The 18,921-nt window shown below is 58.8% G+C and overlaps 4 protein-coding genes across 9 annotated transcripts; 3 read left to right on the forward strand and 1 right to left on the reverse strand.

Moving 5' to 3' along the window:
- The first annotated feature begins 340 nt into the window (after nucleotides 1-340).
- Nucleotides 341-5,536, forward strand: PRX (periaxin). The gene is made up of 5 exons (XM_040578256.1): nucleotides 341-420; nucleotides 834-942; nucleotides 1,049-1,172; nucleotides 1,264-1,451; nucleotides 2,854-5,536. Exons 2-5 carry the CDS (start codon nucleotides 898-900, stop codon nucleotides 5,113-5,115), a joined length of 2,619 nt encoding a protein of 872 aa, XP_040434190.1. The 5' UTR covers nucleotides 341-420; nucleotides 834-897; the 3' UTR covers nucleotides 5,116-5,536.
- A 44-nt stretch (nucleotides 5,537-5,580) lies between these two features.
- Nucleotides 5,581-7,551, forward strand: HIPK4 (homeodomain interacting protein kinase 4). Its single transcript, XM_040578257.1, has one exon. The coding sequence runs from the start codon at nucleotides 5,911-5,913 to the stop codon at nucleotides 7,354-7,356; it is 1,446 nt and encodes a 481-aa protein (XP_040434191.1). The 5' UTR covers nucleotides 5,581-5,910; the 3' UTR covers nucleotides 7,357-7,551.
- Nucleotides 7,552-8,488: 937 nt separating this feature from the next.
- Nucleotides 8,489-13,195, reverse strand: PLD3 (phospholipase D family member 3). Of its 2 annotated transcripts, none has more exons than XM_040578237.1 (12): nucleotides 13,055-13,195; nucleotides 11,512-11,579; nucleotides 11,110-11,160; nucleotides 10,817-10,956; nucleotides 10,552-10,735; nucleotides 10,298-10,418; nucleotides 10,079-10,206; nucleotides 9,720-9,920; nucleotides 9,493-9,635; nucleotides 9,259-9,424; nucleotides 9,084-9,183; nucleotides 8,489-8,981 (listed from the first exon to the last, which is right to left on the reverse strand). In XM_040578237.1, the coding sequence occupies exons 2-12, from the start codon at nucleotides 11,575-11,577 to the stop codon at nucleotides 8,767-8,769; spliced, it is 1,515 nt and encodes a 504-aa protein (XP_040434171.1). In that variant the 5' UTR covers nucleotides 11,578-11,579; nucleotides 13,055-13,195; the 3' UTR covers nucleotides 8,489-8,766. The 2 variants fall into 2 exon arrangements, with proteins under 2 accessions (XP_040434171.1, XP_040434172.1); XM_040578238.1 differs by having other exon boundaries at nucleotides 9,493-9,632; nucleotides 13,055-13,194.
- A 22-nt stretch (nucleotides 13,196-13,217) lies between these two features.
- C25H19orf47 (chromosome 25 C19orf47 homolog) lies at nucleotides 13,218-18,780 on the forward strand. 5 transcript variants are annotated; one of them, XM_040578242.1, is made up of 9 exons: nucleotides 13,218-13,286; nucleotides 13,574-13,642; nucleotides 13,927-14,014; nucleotides 14,285-14,399; nucleotides 14,513-14,594; nucleotides 14,784-14,909; nucleotides 15,871-16,017; nucleotides 16,370-16,440; nucleotides 17,166-18,780. In XM_040578242.1, exons 2-9 carry the CDS (start codon nucleotides 13,624-13,626, stop codon nucleotides 17,643-17,645), a joined length of 1,128 nt encoding a protein of 375 aa, XP_040434176.1. In that variant the 5' UTR covers nucleotides 13,218-13,286; nucleotides 13,574-13,623; the 3' UTR covers nucleotides 17,646-18,780. The 5 variants fall into 5 exon arrangements, with proteins under 5 accessions (XP_040434176.1, XP_040434175.1, XP_040434174.1 ...); XM_040578241.1 differs by having other exon boundaries at nucleotides 13,250-13,286; nucleotides 13,571-13,642; XM_040578240.1 differs by lacking the exon at nucleotides 13,218-13,286 and having other exon boundaries at nucleotides 13,475-13,642; nucleotides 17,256-18,780.
- The last annotated feature ends 141 nt before the right edge of the window (nucleotides 18,781-18,921 follow it).

Genomic DNA, 18,921 nt, shown 5'->3' on the forward strand with positions numbered 1-18,921 from the left:
GGGGAGGGTGGGGGGTGCAGTTTGAAGGACCCGTCCCAGTCCCCTGCGGCTCAGGCCCGGGGGACCCAAATCAGCCTGGCACCGTGCTGCATCCCACGGGATTCTGTGCTGAGCGTCCCAAATTCCCGGAATTCCCAGGGGGCGGGGGCGGGGGGTGTCAAGACAAGGGACCCCCCTTGTCCTGCGGGTGCGGGGGTGGGTGCCAGCCAGGAGTTTGGGGTGCCATGCCAGGGTGGGGGAGGGGCTCCAGTATGGAGCTGGTGACCTTTGCTGAGCTGGCGTGGGTTCTGCTGGGGGGCGGGGGGGGGGGGGGGGCGGGGGGGGGGGGGGGGCGGGGCGGGCACCTGGTTCCCCCCATCCTGGTTTGGGGGGGGACACACACACAGCTACTTCCTAGTGGACCACCAGAGGAGCCAGGAGGTAGGAGGGTCTCAGCGGATCCCAGCGGAGACGTTTTGGGGTGCAAGGGGGAACCCCACCCCAATTCTAGGGCTGCCTGAGCTCTAGGGGAAGGGGGGCTGGGGGGGGAGGGGAAGGGGGGCTGGGGGGGGGGTGCTACAGTGGAAATTTTGGGGGGGCTCCAATGGAGGTTGGGGACTGCAATGAGGGTTGGGGGGCTGCAATGGGGGTTGGGGGCTGCGGTGGGGGTTTTGGGGGGCTGGCTGCAATGGGAGGAGGTGGGGGCTGCAATGGGGGGGTTCGGGGTCTGCAATGGGCGTTTGGGAGCTGCCATGGGGTGAGGTGGGGGTCTGCAATGGGAGGGTTGGGGCCTGCATTGGGGGGGTTGGGGGGCTGCAATGGGGGGTTTGAGCTCTGTGCCCCCCCATTTGCAGGAACCTGAGGTGCCAGAGCACCCCCAGCACCTGCCACACTGCCCACATCCCCTCTGGGACCCCAATGACATCCCCCGGAGGAGGGAACCCACCCATCCCCCCCATGGAGGGGAGAGCCACGGGTGGGCGGTGGTGCACGGCGGGGGGCGGGGGGGGGGGGGGGGGAAGGGCCTGATCCCACACCCCCACACCTCCCCACCCCATCTGCCCCATAGGAGGAGACGGAGCTGGTGGAGCTGGAGACAGCGCCCGAGGCCGGGGTGAGGGGCATCACTGTGGCCCGTGACCGCCGTGGCCTCTACATCGCCAAAGCACCCAGATCCCTGCGCACCTACCAAGGTGGGGGGGGGGGGGTGTCCCCAAAACCCCCCTTTTGAAATTAGGGTAAGGGGGTGGCCCTCAAGGTGACAGCTCCTATGGAATTCTCTAGGTGACCGGCTTGTCAGCGCCAGGATTTTCTTCGAGGGGGCCCCCCCCGAGGACGTGGCGCAGGTGCTGGAGGGGGCTCGGTCCTGCAAGGTCTCACTCTGCCTCCAGCACCGGCTCCCCGGCACCCCCAGCCCCCTCGGTGGCACCAGAACCAGCGGCGAGGGACACCAGGGGAAGGTGGCCAGGCTGGTAGGTCCCTAGGGATGAGGGATGGAGAGGTGTTATGCTGGGGGGGGGGGGGGGGGGGAGTCCCTAGGGATGAGGGGTGGAGAGGCAGGATGCTGGGGGGTCCCTATGGATGCAGAACTGGGGATATGGGATGCTCGGGGGGGTCCCTAGGGATGAGGGATAGGGAGGTGGGATGCTGGGGGTGTCTCTAGGGATGAGGGATGGGGAGGCGGATTGCTGAGGGGTCCCTATGGCTGCAGGACTGGGGATGTGGGATGCTTGGGGGTCCCTAGGGATGTGGGATGGGGAGGCAGGATGCTCAGGAGGCCCCTAGCAATGCAGGACTGGGGATGTGGGATGCTTGGGGGTCCCTAGGGATGTGGGATACTTGGGGGGTCCCTAGGGATGCAGCAGGAGATGTGCAGGATACCCTATGGATGCAGAACTAGGGATGCGGGTGCTTGGGGGTCCCTATGGGTGTAGAACTGGGGATGTGGGATGCTCAGGGGGTCCCTAGGGATGCAGGACTTGGATGCAGGATGCTTGGGTGATCCCTATGGATGCAGCAGGAGACATGGAGGATGCTTGGGAGGAGTGCAGAACCAGGGGTGCTGGATGCTCAGGGATCCCTATGGATGCAGGACTACAGATGCAGGAGGCTTGTGGGGGTCCCTATGGATTTAGTACAGGGATGCAGGGTGCTCTGGGGGGTCCCTATCGATGCAGGATTGGGGATGTGGGGTGCTCAGAGGGTCCCTATGGATGCGAGATTGGGAGACAGGATGCTTGGAGGTCCCTAAGGATGCAGGATTGGGGATGTGGGATGTTCGGGGGTCCCTATGGATGTGGGATTGGCAATGTGGGATGCTCGAGGAGTCCCTAGGGATGAAGGATGGGGAGGCGGAATGCTCGGGGGGGGTCCCTATGGATGCAGGACAGGGATGTGGGGTTCTTGGGAATCCCTATGGATGCTGGACTGGGGATGCAAGATCCATGCAGGAACCCTATGGATGCAGGACAGGGAGGCGGAACGCTCAGCGGTTCCTATGGATGCAGCACCACAGATGCAGGATGCTCAGGGGTCCCTATGGATTCAGAGCTGGGATGCAGGATGCTCAGGGTGGCCCTACGGATGCAGGACCGAGATGTGGGATGCTTGTAGGGTTCCTATGGATGCAGGACAGGGATGTGGGATGCTCAGACATCCCTATGGATGCAGCAGGAGATGTGCAGGATGCCCTATGGATGCAGGATCGGGGATGTGGGATGCTCCTGGGAGTCCCTACAGCTGCAGGTCGGGGATGCGGGATGCTTGGGGGGTCCCTATGGATGCAGCTCCAGGGATGCTGGATGCTCGGGGTTCCCCATGGGTGCACACCCGAGTGCAGTGGGCACCAGGTGCCATCTCCCATCCCCCACCCAGAGCATCCCGATCCTGACGCCCTCCAAGAAGCCGCCACTGGCACCCAGCACAGTGAGCCCGGCACCCGCCAGTCCTGTGGCTGTGGAGTTTGCCCTTCCCAAGCTCTCCAAGCTGGTGAAGAGCTGGATTGCTGCTGAACCAGCATCGACTGCCGCATCCACCCCAGTGCTGCCAGCGGCAGAGCCCAAGCGGCCGCGGGCAACACCATCGCGGTTAACAGTGAAGGAAGCAGCAGCCGGCAAAACACCGGTGATGGAGTTGCCGCCAGTGAAACCAGAGGTTTCTGGCACTGCCGTTGAGGTGCTGGCAGGTCCCAGCACCCGCTTACCAGCCATGGAGGTGGCAGCACCCAAAGTCACCGTGGGGCTGAGCCTCGCTGGCGCAATGCCGCCGGCCGCCCCTCAAGCCAAGGAACCAGCTTTACGGCTGCCACAGTTGGAGGTGGCCGTGCCAGCATTGCCGCTGCCAGCAGCAATCCTGGAGCCTGGCACAACCATAACTCAACCACAAATCAGTCTGGGGGAGGAAGAGACCCCCAGCAACAGCCGTAAGGGGAGGGGGAGCCCAGTGCTGAAAACCAAGCTGCCGAGTTTCGGCACGGCCACGGTAGAGGATAAGGAGGGGGATGCCGGCACGCGAGGGGGGTTTGCCGGCATCCGTGTCCCCTCCATCACTATTGCCATCCCCAGCGCTGCTGTGGAGCTGGTCCCTGAGCTCAGCGTGCCCAAACCAGAGCTGGCCATTGCCGGTGAGCAGCCACGCTTGGAGGTGAAGCTGCCGGCACGGCGGTCAGAGTCACCACCAGCAGCACCGGCTCGGTTGACCTTCCTGGAGACAGCAGTGCCATCCATCGATATCGCCGTGCCACGTGTCGGTGTGGGCTTGGCATTGCCAGCAGGTGCCAGCATGGCGGCAGCGCCGGCTGAGGGGGATGCCACAGCGATGCCGGACGTGGCAGCCAGGTTTGCCAAAGGGCTCCGAAAGCTCAGCCTGGAGCTGGAGCCTACGGCAGCGCTGCCGGAGGTGGAAATTGCCAGCCCGGCACAGCTCACCGGGGACATGCTGGTAACCGGCATCAAACCCAAAGCACCCAAATTCACCCTGCCGCGTTTTGGGTTGTCCCTCACCAAGCTCAAAACAAGCAGCGATGGTGACAGGCATCCCCTGGTGGCCCACGACACAGCTGTGCCCACGCCACCCAGCGTCGCTGTCACCAGTCCCGCGGTGGCCTTAGACCTGGCTTTGGGGATGGTTGGTGCCACTGGTGCCAGTGCAAAGCTGAAGGTCCCCAAATTATCCCTGGCACCTTTCGGGGTCAAGGATGAGGGTGTTGGAGGTGAGGCGCATCCCCAGGATGCCGGGGCAGTGATGAAGCTGCCACGGTTTGGAATCGGGAGGTCATGGGGGGACGATGGGAGGTCAGCGGAACTGGGGTCCCCCGGGACGCCCCAGCTTCGGGTACCACAGGTGGGCATCGCCCTGCCAGCGCCAGGTAGCCGGCGTGTGCCATCGTTGCCAAAACTCCCCACTGGCTCAGAGCTGGGCAGGGGGCTGAAGTTGCCAAAATTTGGGGGATCCAGCCCCGATATCCGCACAGGGGGGGACTCCAAAATCATGAGACGTGGGGGAAGTGCTGAGAGTTTGAGCATTGGCACAGCAGGAAGGAAGATGCTGGAATCTCCTGGCACAATCTGGTTGAAGCTGAAAACCAAAGGGGGAATGGGTGATGGGGGGGTGCAACCAGTGACCCCCCGGTTCACCATCCCCACTGTGGGTTTTACTGTGCCAGTAAAACAACCAGAGCATCCAGCAAGCCAGAAGATACCAAAACCTACCAGCATGCCAGCTTTGAAGGTGCCGGTGTTGGAGTTGGCACCACCAGGGATGGAGGAGGTGGAGGAGACCGCCAGGAAGGATATGACACCAGGACGCTGGTCTAGGGTCAAATTGCCAAAATTTGGTGCAGGTTTTGCTGGGAGCGGGTTGGAAGGTGAGGGGAGGATGAGGATGGGCAGTGTGAAGAAGGCGATGTTGGTGTTGGTGAAGCCAAAGGAGAAAGGAGAAGACAACCAGATGGTGGACACCCATCGCCACATCAACGGGGAAGCAGAGGGCAAGGGCCGGCGGTGGCGTTGGGTGCCCAGGGTGGGTTTCTCCCCCAGGGAGCCCCTGACAGAGCCTCCCGTTACCCAACCCAAGGGGGGCAAGATGTGGTTACCCAATGTTGAGCTCTCCTCCAGAGATGCCAAATTCAACCAGTGACGAGCAAAGTCACCCCACGCTTCAGTTGGGGGGGGGGGGGGCAGGCGGGAGGGGACCCCTACATTTCAGCTGCCTAAGCTGGAGCTGAGCCCCCAGCCCTGTGGTGAGCGGTGAACCCCCCAGAGCATGGGGGTCTTCAGGGACCTCCTGACATGGTGACAGGGTGGTGGAGCATCTCTTGCTCCCCCAGACCCTCTTGATGCTCCCTTTACCCCGAAAAAAAATTCCTAATCCGGCTTTTTTTTTGGGTGCGTTTGAAGCTTTTTTGCCCATTTTCCCAGTATTTAATATTAACCAGAGGAGGGAGGGGGGACAGCAGCATCACCTCCCCCCACAGTCCCTTGCTCTTGCCTTGGCCAGAATAAATGTTAACCCCCCAAAAAGCCCCAGGTGTATCTATGGAGTCTGGGGAGGAGTTTGAGGGCACCAGGGACTGGGGGGGGCGGGGCTGGGATGGGTTTGGGGCGGGACTAGGATGGGGTTTAGGGCACCAGGGGTGGATTCTGGGGGGATGGAGATGGATTTTGGGGAACCAGGGATGGGTTTTGGCAGACCGAGATAGGTTTGGTGGGCCAGGGCTGGGTTTTTGGGGGCTGGCGTGGGTTTGGGGGAACCAGAGGGTTTCACAGTTGTTCGCACAGGCTCGTGATTGGTTGCTGGGGATGACGTCAGCAATAGAAGGTGTCGTCATGGCAATGCCAGGACCTGCAGCACCAGGTTGTGGTGGTTGGGTGTCCAAAGCCCGTTGGGTTCTGGGTAGAGGGTCTCAAACCCCTGGAGAGGAGCAGACCCACCATGGCGACACTGGTGGTAGGTGCCAAGTGCTACGACGTAGTGACCATGGTGGGGAAGGGGACTTTTGGGGCGGTGGCCCAGGCCTGGCAGAGGAGCACTGGGGAGATGGTGGCCATCAAGATGGTGAAGAATGAAGGTCACCATGGCCGGGTGGTGAAGAATGAGCTGAGGCTGCTGCAGGCCCTGCGGGAGGTAGACACGGAAAAGTCACACATTGTCCGTTTCCTCGAGTCCTTCAGTGATGGTGCCTATACCTACCTGCTCTTTGAGTCACTGGAGCAAAGCCTCTTTGAATTCCAAAAGCAGAACAACTTCTTGCCATTGCCTGTCCGGCACATCCGTACCATCACGGCACAGGTGCTGGCAGCACTGGTCAAGCTGAGGGAGCTCTCCATCATCCACACCGACCTCAAGCCAGAGAACATCATGCTGGTGGACCACGCAAGCTATCCATTCCGCGTCAAGCTCATCGACTTTGGCTCAGCCAGCATCTTGAACGAGGTCCGCCACATCAAGACACCTTACATCCAATCCCGCTTCTACCGGTCACCAGAGATCTTGCTGGGGTTGCCCTTCTGTGAAAAGGTGGACATGTGGTCTCTGGGTTGTGTGGTGGCCGAGCTTCACTTGGGTTGGCCGCTCTTTCCTGGCATCAATGAATACGACCAGGTCCGCTACATCTGCTCCACCTTGGGGCTACCAGATCATGAGCTGCTCTGCGCTGCCCAGAAGACACAGTCCTTCTTCCAACAAGTGCCACATCCCACTGGTTCCTGGCAGCTCAAACCACCAGGCAAGGAGATGGTGAAACCAACGGAGAGGAGGAAGTATGCCTTCTCCTCGCTGGATCAGTTGGCGGCAGTAAACACCTGCCCAGTCTCTTATCCCAGGCAGGAGATGCTGGCCAGGCACTGTGACCTGCATGGGATGGTGGAGCTGCTCAAGAGGATGCTTACCTGGGACTCACACAAGAGGATCGGGCCCAGCGCCGCCCTCAAGCATCCCTTCATCTCCTTGCAGCTGATGAAGTCCAAGTTTGAAGCCACCCAGTACTACAAGCTCTGCCAAGAGGACCCGAGGGCATCCCATAAGGACACCAGCACGGCTGAGATCTTCCCCGGCATGGAGAAAGGTGCCTTCACCCCCAGGGACCGGCGTGGTATCACCCAGATGGATGGGCTGAGCCTGGCTGAGCCAGCTGGGGACAGGGGTGACAAGAGCCAGCAGGACATCCGTCCCATCCCCACCCACTACAGCACCCGGCGGCCGCAGCGTCACCAGCATCCCCAGGTGGGACCCACTGCTGGGAAATCGATCGTGCTGGGGGGCCGCAGGGGACGGAAGCAGCGCAGCCACGGCGAAGGCGGCGTGGTTGTTGGTAGCATGGCGGAGCAGAACCTGCCTGGGAGACCACACACCTCGTCCCGTGCCAAGGTATGGTTGTAGGGTGGGGGGCTCGTGCAGGGACCTGGGGCTCTGGGACACTGGGTGCGTGGGGTCCCTTGGGTGCTTTCTGTCCCCTGGGAGCTTTGGGTTGCTGGATGCGCAGGGTCTCTGGTGCCCCCCACATCATGGGTGCTCAGGGTCCCCGGTGCCCCGTGTCATGGGTGTTCAGGGTCCCTGGTGTTCCATGTACCCTGGTGGCCCATATCATGGGTGCTCAGGGTCCCCGGTGCCCCGTGTCATGGGTGTTCAGGGTCCCTGGTGTTCCATGTACCCTGGTGGCCCACATCATGGGTGCTCAGGGTCCCCGGTGCCCCGTGTCATGGGTGCTCAGGGTCCCCGGTGCCCCGTGTCATGGGTGTTCAGGGTCCCTGGTGTTCCATGTACCCTGGTGGCCCACATCATGGGTGCTCAGGGTCCCCGGTGCCCCGTGTCATGGGTGTTCAGGGTCCCTGGTGTTCCATGTACCCTGGTGGCCCACATCATGGGTGCTCAGGGTCCCCGGTGCCCCGTGTCATGGGTGTTCAGGGTCCCTGGTGTTCCATGTACCCTGGTGGCCCACGTCATGGGTGCTCAGGGTCCATGGTGCCTCACATGATGGGTGCTCAGGGATTCTGGTGGCCCCATGTCATGGATGCTTGGGGGTCCCTGGTGTTCCATGTCCCCTAGTGCCCCACATCATTGGTGCTCAGGGTGCTGGGGTGCCTCAGGTCCCCACCAAGGGGTGGGGACCCCACCCATGGGTGATGCTTACCCCCTCCCCACAATTGTTTCTCCCCCAGAGAGCTCGAGTGACGCAGCCCCAAGGAGGAACGTCGTTCCCCTGACCCAGAGAACAGGCTCTGGGGGCCAGGCTGGGATCCCCCCGCTGTACCCGGCACGCTCCTCCCGGCATGGAGCTGGCAACACCAACAGCACTGCTGAGCCACCGCAGCAACCCTGGTAAACACCTTGGCAGCCAAGAGCTCACTGAAGACCTTCCTCTTCCTCACTTTCAATTACCCCAACCAGGGAAAGCTAGTTCCATGCCAGTAGAGGAGAACGTAGTCAGGGAGGTACTGGGATGGGTTGTGCCGGATGTTACCGGCACCAGTTCTTGCCATGATCCCCCAATAAACAGTTTGCTGACAACTGAGAATTTCATCTGACTCTTTTCTGGGATGGGTTTGGCACCACTGAGGCTTGAGGGACATCCCACCTTCCCTCCTGGTGCTGGCATGACATTCAGCAAAAGCCCGGTGCTCTCCACCACCATGATGTGGAGGACCCCCTGCCTCAATAACAGCGACGCAAAGTCTAGAAAACCTCATTTTTTCAGGTGTTTGGGGTTTTTTTTCCCAAAAAATTGGAGCAGGGTGGCCGGATTTGGCACAGCCAGAAGCTGTGGTTCACCGGTGGTCCATTCCCTAGCACCTAACGGAAGCCACAGAAGTTCTCCCACTGCTCAGCATCGCTGATGTCAACGCTGTACTGGGAGTTCCAGTCACGCTCAAAAACTGCCTGCAGCTCCTCCCGGATGGTGCTGGTGCCAGCAGCAGTGCCAGCACCAGTTTGTTTCACCACCTGGTTCACGACCAATGCCGATCCTGCCGTCCGCGCAAAGTAGTCGCCGGACCAGTTGGATGTCCCTGCAAGGAGATTTGGTGGGAGGGGGCAGCAAAAAGCACTCCCAAGCCACCACCATGGGGTGGCCAGTCCCACAGTGGCACCGCCAACCGCCCCACCCTCACCGATATAGGCCGCCTTCTCCGTCACCATGTACTTGTTGTGGTTTACGCGGGCGTAGGGGATGCGGGCTTGCGCTGCGCTCGTTGGCACCATGAAAAGCCGCTGTAGGGAGTGAGGAGACCGTCACCCCCGGAAATATTGCCCACCAGCACTCCGTGGCTGTGCCGTGATACCCACCACCTCCACGCTGTAGCGGGTCCGGTTATCAGCCACAGCAGCAAGGGATTTGAGGAAGGGGAACATGGTCACTTGGCTGTGCTGCCAACAACCTGCCAACAACCGGACCTTGACCCGGCGTTCAAAGATGGCTTTCCGCAGACGGTTATCGATTGCTGGCCAAAATCTGGGGAGGGAAAGCGGTTAGGCATCACTGGTGCTGGCAAGCCAGGGTTGGTGTAGGACCATACAGACCTTTGGGGGTGGGAGAATTCGGTGGTGGGTAGGTAGCTCATCACGGCAACATCCACAAAGTCCTCAGCAGTGTCGATGACATTGAGGAGGGCGCCAAGATCCTGTGTCCGACCAGCAGCACAGAGGGCTGGTGGGGAGCTCTGCTGGGAATCATTGGTGATGGATCAAACACCAGCACAGCCGATCCTCGGCACCAAGAAAATCAACCAGGTGGATCAGGGACGTACTGAGAAATAGACAGCGGCATCGGTGTCGTTGAGCTTCAACTCCAGTGGCGTCTCCATGTTGTAAGTGGTGGAATAATTTGCTGGCCATGGTACCGGGATGGAAGCATCAGGAACACCAAGAGCCCAATAAGCTTCAAAAATTTTGCCTAAATCTTTGGCCAAGCAGCTGCAGTTGTAGACAGCGGTGCCAAGCTCCTTCACCTGCAGCATGGTGGCACCGTCACCCCTCTCCAACACCCTAAGTCCCATCTTACAGCATCGAGCATTCCCTTGATGGGGAGGGGGGGTTGGTTTTGGGATTGACACGGTGCCCTCAGCAGAGGTTTAGCACCGTCCAGTGGTACCACGGTGTTGCTCACCTGGGTCAAAGATCTCCAGTCCATGTTGGCGCTGCCAATGTAGAGGTGGGTGCCATCAACGAGCCAAAACTTGGTGTGCAGCACACCGCCAGTGAGCCGTGGCATATCGATGGTGCGCACCATAGCACCTGCGTGACCACAAGTTGGGCAGCTCCCACTCAAAATCCTCCCCACCCACCCCCCACCCCCCCCCAATTCTGGGGGTTTCCCATCACTCACCACTCCGCTCCAATGCTTGGAGATCATTCAGCGGGGATTTTGCAGACGGGTGGCTGACAGCGATTCGGACAGCGACGCCACGCTGGGATAATTGGAGGAGTTCTTCCAGGATTTGCTCACCCTGAATCAGCACGTGGTTTGAGGGGAAAAAAGGGACAAAAAACCTATTAAAAATAATGGGAAGGCAGGAAAATGGCACCTGGAGCCAGGTTTGATCAGCAGAATCGGAGCAGTGATGTGCCGGCAGCACAGACCTGGGCAGCGGAGAGTTCATGTGTCCGTGTGTCCTCGTTGGTCATGGTCCAGTAGAAGGAGGCGATGTCCAGGCTGTGGGTGACGGTCCCCAAGAGGTTCATCCATGTGGAGAAGGTGGATGGATTCAGCACGGAACCTTCACTGAAGGTCATTCCCTCAGGGATGCTCTCCACCAGGACGATCCTTTGGTGGAAATTTGGTTGCACCAAGATGACAAGGGTCTCAGGGGACCGTCACCACCCCCTCCCTGTGACCCCATCTTACCGGCACGCATCACCGCAGGACCTGGCATCACCGTCGGCACCACTGCCAAGCGCTGAGCTCAGACGGAGATTGAAGAACAGGAAGAAGATGAGGATGAAGAGGGTGAGGAGGATGGCAAGGAGCAACACGCCGTGGGAGCACTGGGATGGAGAGGGGGCAGCGGCACCCAGAAATGAAGGAATTTATTAGTTTATGGGGTTTCAAGCCACTCCTGAAATGGGTGGGATCTGGCAAGGGACGGCGCAGGATCCAGCTGGCACCAAAGCCACTCCCTGGAGATTTGGGGGTGTTACCTTTGGTGGGAAGTGGGTGGGCTGCTCCGCAGGGTCCTCCAGTGACTCCAGCTGTGATGGGGGGCAGAGAATTGGGGTGGGTGGGGGAACCTCAAACCAATGGGGGGTCTGATTTCGGGATATTCCCCCCCCCCCCCCTAAAATGCCCAGGATCCCCAGGGGAAAAGTGCTTCCCCCCCAGTATTACCAGAGGTCCCCATGGGGTACAGGGTCTGGGTGGAAATGGGGAGCATGGGGTGTGCTGGTTGTAGGATGCTGGGCAGAGGGCTATGGAGCCCCCCACTTTGGGGTTGTAGGGTGCTAGGTGGGGGCTACAGGGCCGCTCACTTTGGGGTTGTAGGGTGCTGGGGCAAAGAAGGGGCCCATGGGGCCTTCCCAATTTGGGATTTTAGGGTGCCATACCTGCTTGTAGGTGCTGTCAGGCTTCATCCCAGCGTGGAACACGGCAAACCGGATTTCTCCCAACATGCCCGGACAGAAGAGACACAACCCCTCCAGGGTGCGGCACAGCCAGGATTTGGGATTTTGAGGGGGGGGGGGGGGGGGGATAAGGGGAAAGACCCCCAAAAACCTGGGTGGGGCAGAGGATTTCCTAGCTGACTCACAGGATCGGGGCACTCACGTGCTGCAAAAACCCGTCTGGGGTGGGGAGAGGAAGTGCCCGATCCCTCCCCACCCCCACCCCCCATCCACTGGGGCTGATCCCTCCCCAGGAATAGGGTGGGGCTCCCCAGTTTTAGGGTACTGAGGTGCCCCACCGGCACCACCACCCCGTGTCTCAGGGACCCCACAAAAAGGGAGTGCGGAGTCCCAGGGATGAGCCCCCCAGAAACCCTGCCCTGTTTGTTTTTGGTTGTTTTTTTTTTTTTTTTTGGGGGGGGGGGGGGGAGTCTGGCTGGGGTGGCTAAGCTCGGTCTGGTGCCACCCCCCTGGCTCAGCTGGATTTGGGGGTGTCAGGGCTGTGTTGCGGTGTTAAGATGATGTTTAGAGCCAGGGTCAGGGTGACATTTGGGGGTTGTTTAGGCCCAGGGACATGTTTAGAGCTGGCTTTGGGGCCAGGGACATGTTTAGGCCTGAGTTTAGGACCAAGTTTGGGCCGGGGACATATTTAGGGCTGGGTTTAGGGTCAGGGACATGTTTAGGGCTGGGTTTAGGACCAGGTTTAAGGCCAGGGACACATTTAGGGCCAGATTTAGGGTCAGGGACATATTTAGGGTCGGGTTTAGGGCCAGGTTTAAAGCCAGGGACTCGTTTAGGGCCAGGTTTGGGCCAGGGATGTGTTTAGGGACAGGTTTAAGGCCAGGGACACATTTAGGGCCAGATTTAGGGTCAGGGACATATTTAGGGTCGGGTTTAGGGCCAGGTTTAAAGCCAGGGACTCGTTTAGGGCCAGGTTTGGGCCAGGGATGTGTTTAGGGCCAGGTTTAAAGCCAGGGACACATTTAGGGCCAGATTTAGGGTCAGGGACATATTTAAGGTCGGGTTTAGGGCCAGGTTTAAAGCCAGGGACTCGTTTAGGGCCAGGTTTGGGCCAGGGATGTGTTTAGGGACAGGTTTAAGGCCAGGGACATGTTTAAGGCTGGGTTTAGGGCCACTGACATGTTTAGGGCTGGGTTTGGGCCAGGGACATGTTTAGGGACAGATTCAAAGGCAGCGACATACTCAGAGCCAGGTTTAGGGCCAGGGACATATTTAGGGTCAGGTTTAAGGCCAGGGACAGGTTTAGAACCAAGTTTTAAGGCCAAGGACACATTTAGGGCTGGGTTTAGGCCCAGGCTTGGGCTAGGGCCGAGTTTAGGACGAGGTTTAAGGCCAGGACCGGGTTTAGAGCCGGCTTTGGGCCCAGCTTTGGGGCCTGGGCCGGGTTTAGGCACAGGGCCGGGTTTCGGCTCAATGCCGCGGCTCCAGGGGTGCCCCCCCCGTACACACGCACGCACCCCCGTACCGGAGACCTCGGCGTCCGCGGGGGCGGCTGTTCGGGGGGGGGGGGGGGGGGGGGGGGGGGCGCCCTCGGTCCTCCGACCACTCTATGGTTGCCCCGCCCCTTTACTGGAGGTGGCCCCGGGCTGGCGGCGCTCTGGGCCGGCCCGCGACGTCACTTCCGGCGCTCTGTGACGGCAGCTTCCGGTGGGGCCCGGCCCGGCGGCGGCGGGATGGGACGCGGCGGGAGGGGAGAGGTGAGGAGGGGCAGGGGGAAGGGGAGGGGGGTGAGGGGGTGGGGAGTGGCGCCGTGGGGCAGGACGGAGAAGGGGACGGGGTGAGGAGCAGGAGGCGGGGGGAGGAGGCGGGGGGTGTGGGGCAGGAGGAGGGGGCAGGAGGGAAGGCGACGGGGTGTGGGGCAGGAGGGGGCCGTGGGGGGCCGTGGGTCAGGCCGCGGTGCAGTGGGACAGGAGGTGATGCCGTGGGGCAGGCATGGGGCTGCAGCCACCCTGCCCTGGGGTGCTCTCTCCTGCTCTCTCAGCAGGCTGCTCCGGGTGCTGCCGCCTAACGCACCCCGCGTCTTCCCGCTCCGCCATGGTGTCCGTCACAATGGGTAAGGCCCGGCGCCCCCCTGCCCCTGCGCCAGAACAGCCCCAAATGGCTCTAAAAACCCCACAGAATTTATATTTCCAACCGGGCAACCGCCCCCACCGCCACTGCCGCCATTCCAGGAGCCATTTCTCTCCTGATCTTGTTAATCACACGGCGACAGCTGCGAATGCCTGGAACAAGCTGCTTGGCCAGCACCTGCCAAAACCCAGCCAAACCTCCTCCCCCCCCTTTTCCCTTCCCCCCTTAATTTTCCCTTTTCCATGGCTTTTTTGTTGTTTTTTTCAGCGACATCCGAATGGATTCAGTTTTTCAAGGAAGCTGGGATCCCCCCAGGCCCCGCTGTCAATTACGCCGTCATGTTTGTGGATAACAGGTGAGGTCGGCAATGAGGCAGTGTGACGTCACAGGGTGGGGGAGGGGGAAATAAGCACCAGAAAATCCCCCCAGTGTCAAGGAAGGAAGGAATTAAATTATCATCTCACTCCTTGATAAATTATATGATTTATTTATCTGCACTGAGCTTCTTTTCGTTATCGGTGTTTCCTTGACGGTAGCATCCGAACGCAGGTTGGGGATATCACAGCGCGTAATTAATTGGAGCTTGTAACGAGGGGAAACCTCCCTGAATCTTTGCTTCCCACAGGATCCAGAAAAACATGTTGCTGGATCTGAACAAGGAGATCATGAACGAGCTGGGCATCACAGTGGTGGGAGACATTATTGCCATCCTCAAACACGCCAAAATCGTGTACAGGCAGGTAAGGGAAAGCCTCACCAGCTCGCTAACTTAACAAAGTTTTGCCTCGAGGTTCCTCGTTTGCCTTGGAAGAGCCTGAGGGAAAAGCCGCTGCCATGTTTTTTTGTCCCGCAGGAGATGTGCAAGGCGGCCACCGAATTGCTCTGCCCTAGCTCCCCCAACGTTCAAGCCGAGCTACGCCGCAATGCCAGCAGTGGTGAGCATGCCCGGGAGGTTTTCAGGCAGTTAAATCCCCTCCCCTCATTAACAAGGTGGATTAATTACCTGGAAAACAAAGGGTTGAAACATTGGTTGCCTTCCCCACCATTCCAGGGGGGAGGAGCGCTTGGGAATTTAGCCGATAAGACAGACATGGGGAGTTTAAAACCTGTCCCTCCCCTTCCAGCTGCCAGCCGAATGATCACCAACAGCTTGAGCAGGGACCCGCCACCCGCTGCCCCCCTCCGACAGCGGCCCCACACTTCCAAAATCTCCGTCACCGTCTCCAACAAACTGGCTGCCACAAAGGCAGGTAGGAAGGGCGATGGATCCTGGCGGAAACACCAACATTTCCTGGGATTTGGGATTTTTTTTCCCATTAAATGCCCCCCCCCCCCCCCCCCCCCCCCCCCCCAGTTGAATTTTTGGCTCTGGCTGTGGGGGTTTTGGGAGTTAATGGCATGATATCCTTGTCTCTGGAATGGAGTTATCCTTGTCTCTGGAATGGAGAGAGGCGGAATCTGAGGGGTGGATCCCTTGGTGGGTATGGAATCAGCCGGTCGCACTCCAGCTCGATGTCTGGGTGGAAACCAGTGACAGGCAGGGTCTCTGAGATATCCATACTGGCACCCGTATGATTAAACACCAGCATCGGGAATACAGGCAGCGGGATCGAGTGCAGCCACAGCCAGTTTGGGAGTGATCCCAAGCTGTGGACAGGGAGTTGATGCTCCAGAGGGAAGGGATCCATCCAGAGGAACAGCCTGGAGAGGAAAAAACTTGGGGGGGGGGGAGTTAAAACAGCCTTGCAGGGGGCTACAGGAATGCCAGGGGGGTCTTTATCAGAGAATGTAGGGACAGGATGAGGGAAAAATGTGTTAAATTGGAAGAGGGGAGATTTGCCACGGAAATTCTTGGCTGTGAGGGTGATGGGACGGGCTGCCCAGAGAAGCGTTGGACCCCCCTGCCCTGGGAGGGTTAAGTCCAGGTCAGAGGGCGCTGGGAGCAGTGGGATGTGTCCCTGCCCGCGGCAGGCGGTGAATCATCTTTAAGGTCCATTCCAGCCCAAACGATCCATGATTTTATGGTTGGGAATAGCTAAAGGCGGCAGGGAGGGTGTTTGTGGAAGCCCCAGCGCTGCAGGAATTCTGTCAGTACCAAAGCAGCTGGTCTCGGAGCTCACTGGAGCCTGCGATTGCGCCCAAGTGCTCGTGAAACCTTTTCACCCCTTCCATCTGGTGAGCTCTCTGTTCGCTCCTCCTTCATCCTGCCAGGTTTGGGCGACATGGCAGATGGAAATCCAACGATCCCGGCGAAACGACGGCGGGTGACAGCGGAAATGGAAGGGAAGTACATCATCAACATGCCCAAGGGCACCACGCCAAGGACAAAGAAAATCCTGGAGCAGCAAGCGGCCAAAGGTATCACGGCAGGGGGATTTGATCTTCGTTTTCTTTTCCAGAAGCCCACTTTAGCCTGTTGTTGCAAATCCCACAAGGATTTTCATATCCAGAGGGTTATTGGGTCAAAATTCTGTTATTCCAAGGATATATTAACTCACCATGAGGTGTAAAGGTCCCACTGGTGTCTATTCAAGCCTTGGGGAAAAAGGGGACGGGTGGCCGTTCACCTGCTTTTATCCAGTGGATTTGATTTTCCTGGGCGCCCCAATGGCAGGATGGGGCTGAAAGGCTGCAAGCTCTCAGCGCTAACCCCGGTGGAGATTCATTTTCGCGGAAAACCTCCAAAACGATGTTTTCTTGAAAACTGCAGGTCTGCAGAGGACATCTGTCTTCGACCGGCTGGGAGCCGAGGCAAAAGCAGACACAACCACAGGAGGGAAGGTGAGAGGACATGGGGTTTTCAGCTGCGGCTCCATTTCACCATCACTTTCGGGACCCCCACTGAGATCCTGACAAGGAGGGGCCTTTCCCTGAAGATTATTTCGGGATTTGCAGCTGCCCGCTTGCTGCGGAGGGGCTGCAGAAACCTTGAAATAACCAGGAAAATGGTGGGGAGACAGCACAGAGAAGCAGGGTAGTGCCCCCAAAGGCAAGCGGATCCCCAGTCCGTGGGTGATCCCTGTCAGCACTTCTGTTTTCACCCTTTTCATGGGGGATACAGGCAGGTTTTTTCCCATCTCTGGAGGCAAAAATCTCTTTATTTGGGGATTCAAAGAAGTTTTTTACCCCCATCAGCACTTTTCACCCCTTTAATGAGGGATACAGGAGAGGTTTTTCACTCCTCTGGATGCAAAAAACTCTTCATTTGGGGATTCAGATTTTTTCTCTCCTCTGGAGGTAAAAACCTCTGTGTGGAAGCCTTGGGGCGTAAAACAAGTTGCAGGCTCAGCCCCTCCAAAAAAATTAAAGAGGAAATACAATTTTGTAGGCAATTTACAGAGCGATTTTACAGCCTAGTTATTAATTGCTGCAGTTTTGCTTTGTGGGTGAGGTCAGCATCTATCCCGGTGCCAAAATTTGGGGGGGAAGGGGAAGGGAAGCATGAATCAAGCACCCAGAGTGCGGGTGCAGGAGCTGACGGGCTCCCCCCCCTCCTTATTTCCCAGCCCACAGGGGTCTTCAGCAGACTGGGTGACACCTTGGGGACCAACAGGGACAAAGCCACTGACAGTGACGACGACTGCTCTGTCCTCCAGTACGCCGGCGTCCTAAAAAAACTCACAAAACCTCCCCGTAAGGAAAGCGCCGAGCCGACAGGAGGGACCGTCAAGGCGAAAGCCACCAGTTCAGAAGCCAAACTGGTCACCACCACCGCCACCCAACGGCTCAGCCAGAGGAACATCGCCACTGCCGCAGTGAAACCGTCATCTAAAATCAGCGTCATCGGCATTACGGCGGTGCCAGTGGAAGCCCAGGATGGCGACGTCAGCAGCACAAAGGATAAAAACGATCCCGAATTTCGGGTGACAATCAAAAGGACCTGGGGGTGTGGCAAGGTCAGCAGCACCAGCGAACCCCCTGGCGCTCAGATGGACAGCACCGGCACCGTCAGCGTCTTCAAACGCTTGGGGAAGAAACCGGATTGATCCTGCGGGGCGTTTTCCACTTACCCCATCCCCTTCCCGAGGGTCGCCCGCCGTCCCCCCCCATCCTGTTTATTCCCCCACAAGAACCGGCAGAGTCTCATCCAGCCTCCCTCCTCGCCAGTCGCACGGGGAAGCGACACTGGATCACACGGGGAAAGGTTTAATCCCACAGGGAATGACAGATCCCGTGGGAAAACAGAGGAGGGAAGAGGGGGGGAAGACCCCTTCCAAACAAATTTCATTTCCTACCTGCCGGGCATCCTCGCCTGCAAAACCAGAGGGTGCGAGGCCAAGTCATTGCTCTCTCCCAGCAGCACCGAAACCTCTTCCCCCCCCCCCCCGCTCCGTTATTTTCTTCCCTTCTGCAGGTTCTTTCCTGTATTTAGGAATTCTGACCCAGAGAACTCCATACAGAGGAGGTTGTTTGTTTTTTTTCCTTTTTTGTCCCGTATTTCCCACCCCACCCCGGGTTTTTTTCCTGGATTTAGGAATTTGCACCAAAACGACTCTGTAAATAATTACAGAGCGGCAGCTTGCTGCAGGGATTCTTAATTTTTACACTTTCTGAGCAGCCCCCCACCCCACCCCAAAAGAAATAAAAGCCCCCAAAAGCTTCAGAAATCTGGGGGGCTCCCAAAAAAATCTCAGAATTGCCTTAATTTAAGCAACACCTCCAGCCCGCTGCAGGTTTGGAGGTTGGAGCTCATCCTGCCGTGAAACCTAAAACGGCTGCTGTGGAGTTTTACCAAATTATTTATTCCTCCCCCCTCCAAAAAAAATATAATTTCTAATGACATTACCAGGGTGTCTCCACTGGCCTGGCCTTGCTGCAAACCCCCAAAAGCCATTTTTTTCTCCCCAAAGTAAAGATGGGGGGGGGGGGGTGTGAGCCTGAGGCAGCTGCATGGCGTGCCAGGGGCCATAAACGAGTTTTTAGTGAGGAAAAGACCCCCTAAATTTTTAATTCTTACCCAATTTGGGGTGGTTTTCTTTGCGCTTGGGGCATTGTTTGGTGTGTGAAGATGAGGGGGGGGGGTGGGGTGTTCCTCTCCCCCAGGTTTTAGTTTTTTTGGCTTTCTACATGGCCCACCGAGTGGTGGGGGAGCTTTTTGCAATAAAGTGTGGAAACAGCTTCGCTCGGTGTCCATTGAACCCCCAAGACCCCCCCACCCCCCCCCAGAAGCCCACCTTGGGGTGCTGTGGCCTAGCAGGGGCACCCATGGGTGGACGCCACAGCCTTGGGGGTGGGGGTGGGGGTGGGGGTCCAAGGTTTTCT

Source organism: Falco naumanni, chromosome 25 (genome assembly GCF_017639655.2).
Source record: "Falco naumanni isolate bFalNau1 chromosome 25, bFalNau1.pat, whole genome shotgun sequence".
Taxonomy (NCBI): Eukaryota; Metazoa; Chordata; class Aves; order Falconiformes; family Falconidae; genus Falco; species Falco naumanni.

What these genes read in the sequence shown, in the direction of transcription:
- PRX (XM_040578256.1), top strand. Translation starts at nt 898, where the DNA reads ATGACATCCCCCGGAGGAGGGAACCCACCCATCCCCCCCATGGAG. An exon ending in CACCCATCCCCCCCATGGAG is followed by an intron (nt 943 to 1,048) that starts GGGAGAGCCACG and finishes TCTGCCCCATAG; the next exon opens with GAGGAGACGGAGCTGGTGGA. An exon ending in ATCCCTGCGCACCTACCAAG is followed by an intron (nt 1,173 to 1,263) that starts GTGGGGGGGGGG and finishes GGAATTCTCTAG; the next exon opens with GTGACCGGCTTGTCAGCGCC.
- HIPK4 (XM_040578257.1), top strand. Translation starts at nt 5,911, where the DNA reads ATGGCGACACTGGTGGTAGGTGCCAAGTGCTACGACGTAGTGACCATG.
- PLD3 (XM_040578237.1), bottom strand. Translation starts at nt 11,577, where the DNA reads ATGTTGGGAGAAATCCGGTTTGCCGTGTTCCACGCTGGGATGAAGCCT. An exon ending in ATGAACTCTCCGCTGCCCAG is followed by an intron (nt 10,419 to 10,551) that starts GTCTGTGCTGCC and finishes GTGCTGATTCAG; the next exon opens with GGTGAGCAAATCCTGGAAGA. An exon ending in CCCGCTACAGCGTGGAGGTG is followed by an intron (nt 9,184 to 9,258) that starts GTGGGTATCACG and finishes CACTCCCTACAG; the next exon opens with CGGCTTTTCATGGTGCCAAC.
- C25H19orf47 (XM_040578239.1), top strand. Translation starts at nt 13,522, where the DNA reads ATGGGGCTGCAGCCACCCTGCCCTGGGGTGCTCTCTCCTGCTCTCTCA. An exon ending in ACGCCGCAATGCCAGCAGTG is followed by an intron (nt 14,595 to 14,783) that starts GTGAGCATGCCC and finishes CTCCCCTTCCAG; the next exon opens with CTGCCAGCCGAATGATCACC. An exon ending in GGAGCAGCAAGCGGCCAAAG is followed by an intron (nt 16,018 to 16,369) that starts GTATCACGGCAG and finishes TGAAAACTGCAG; the next exon opens with GTCTGCAGAGGACATCTGTC.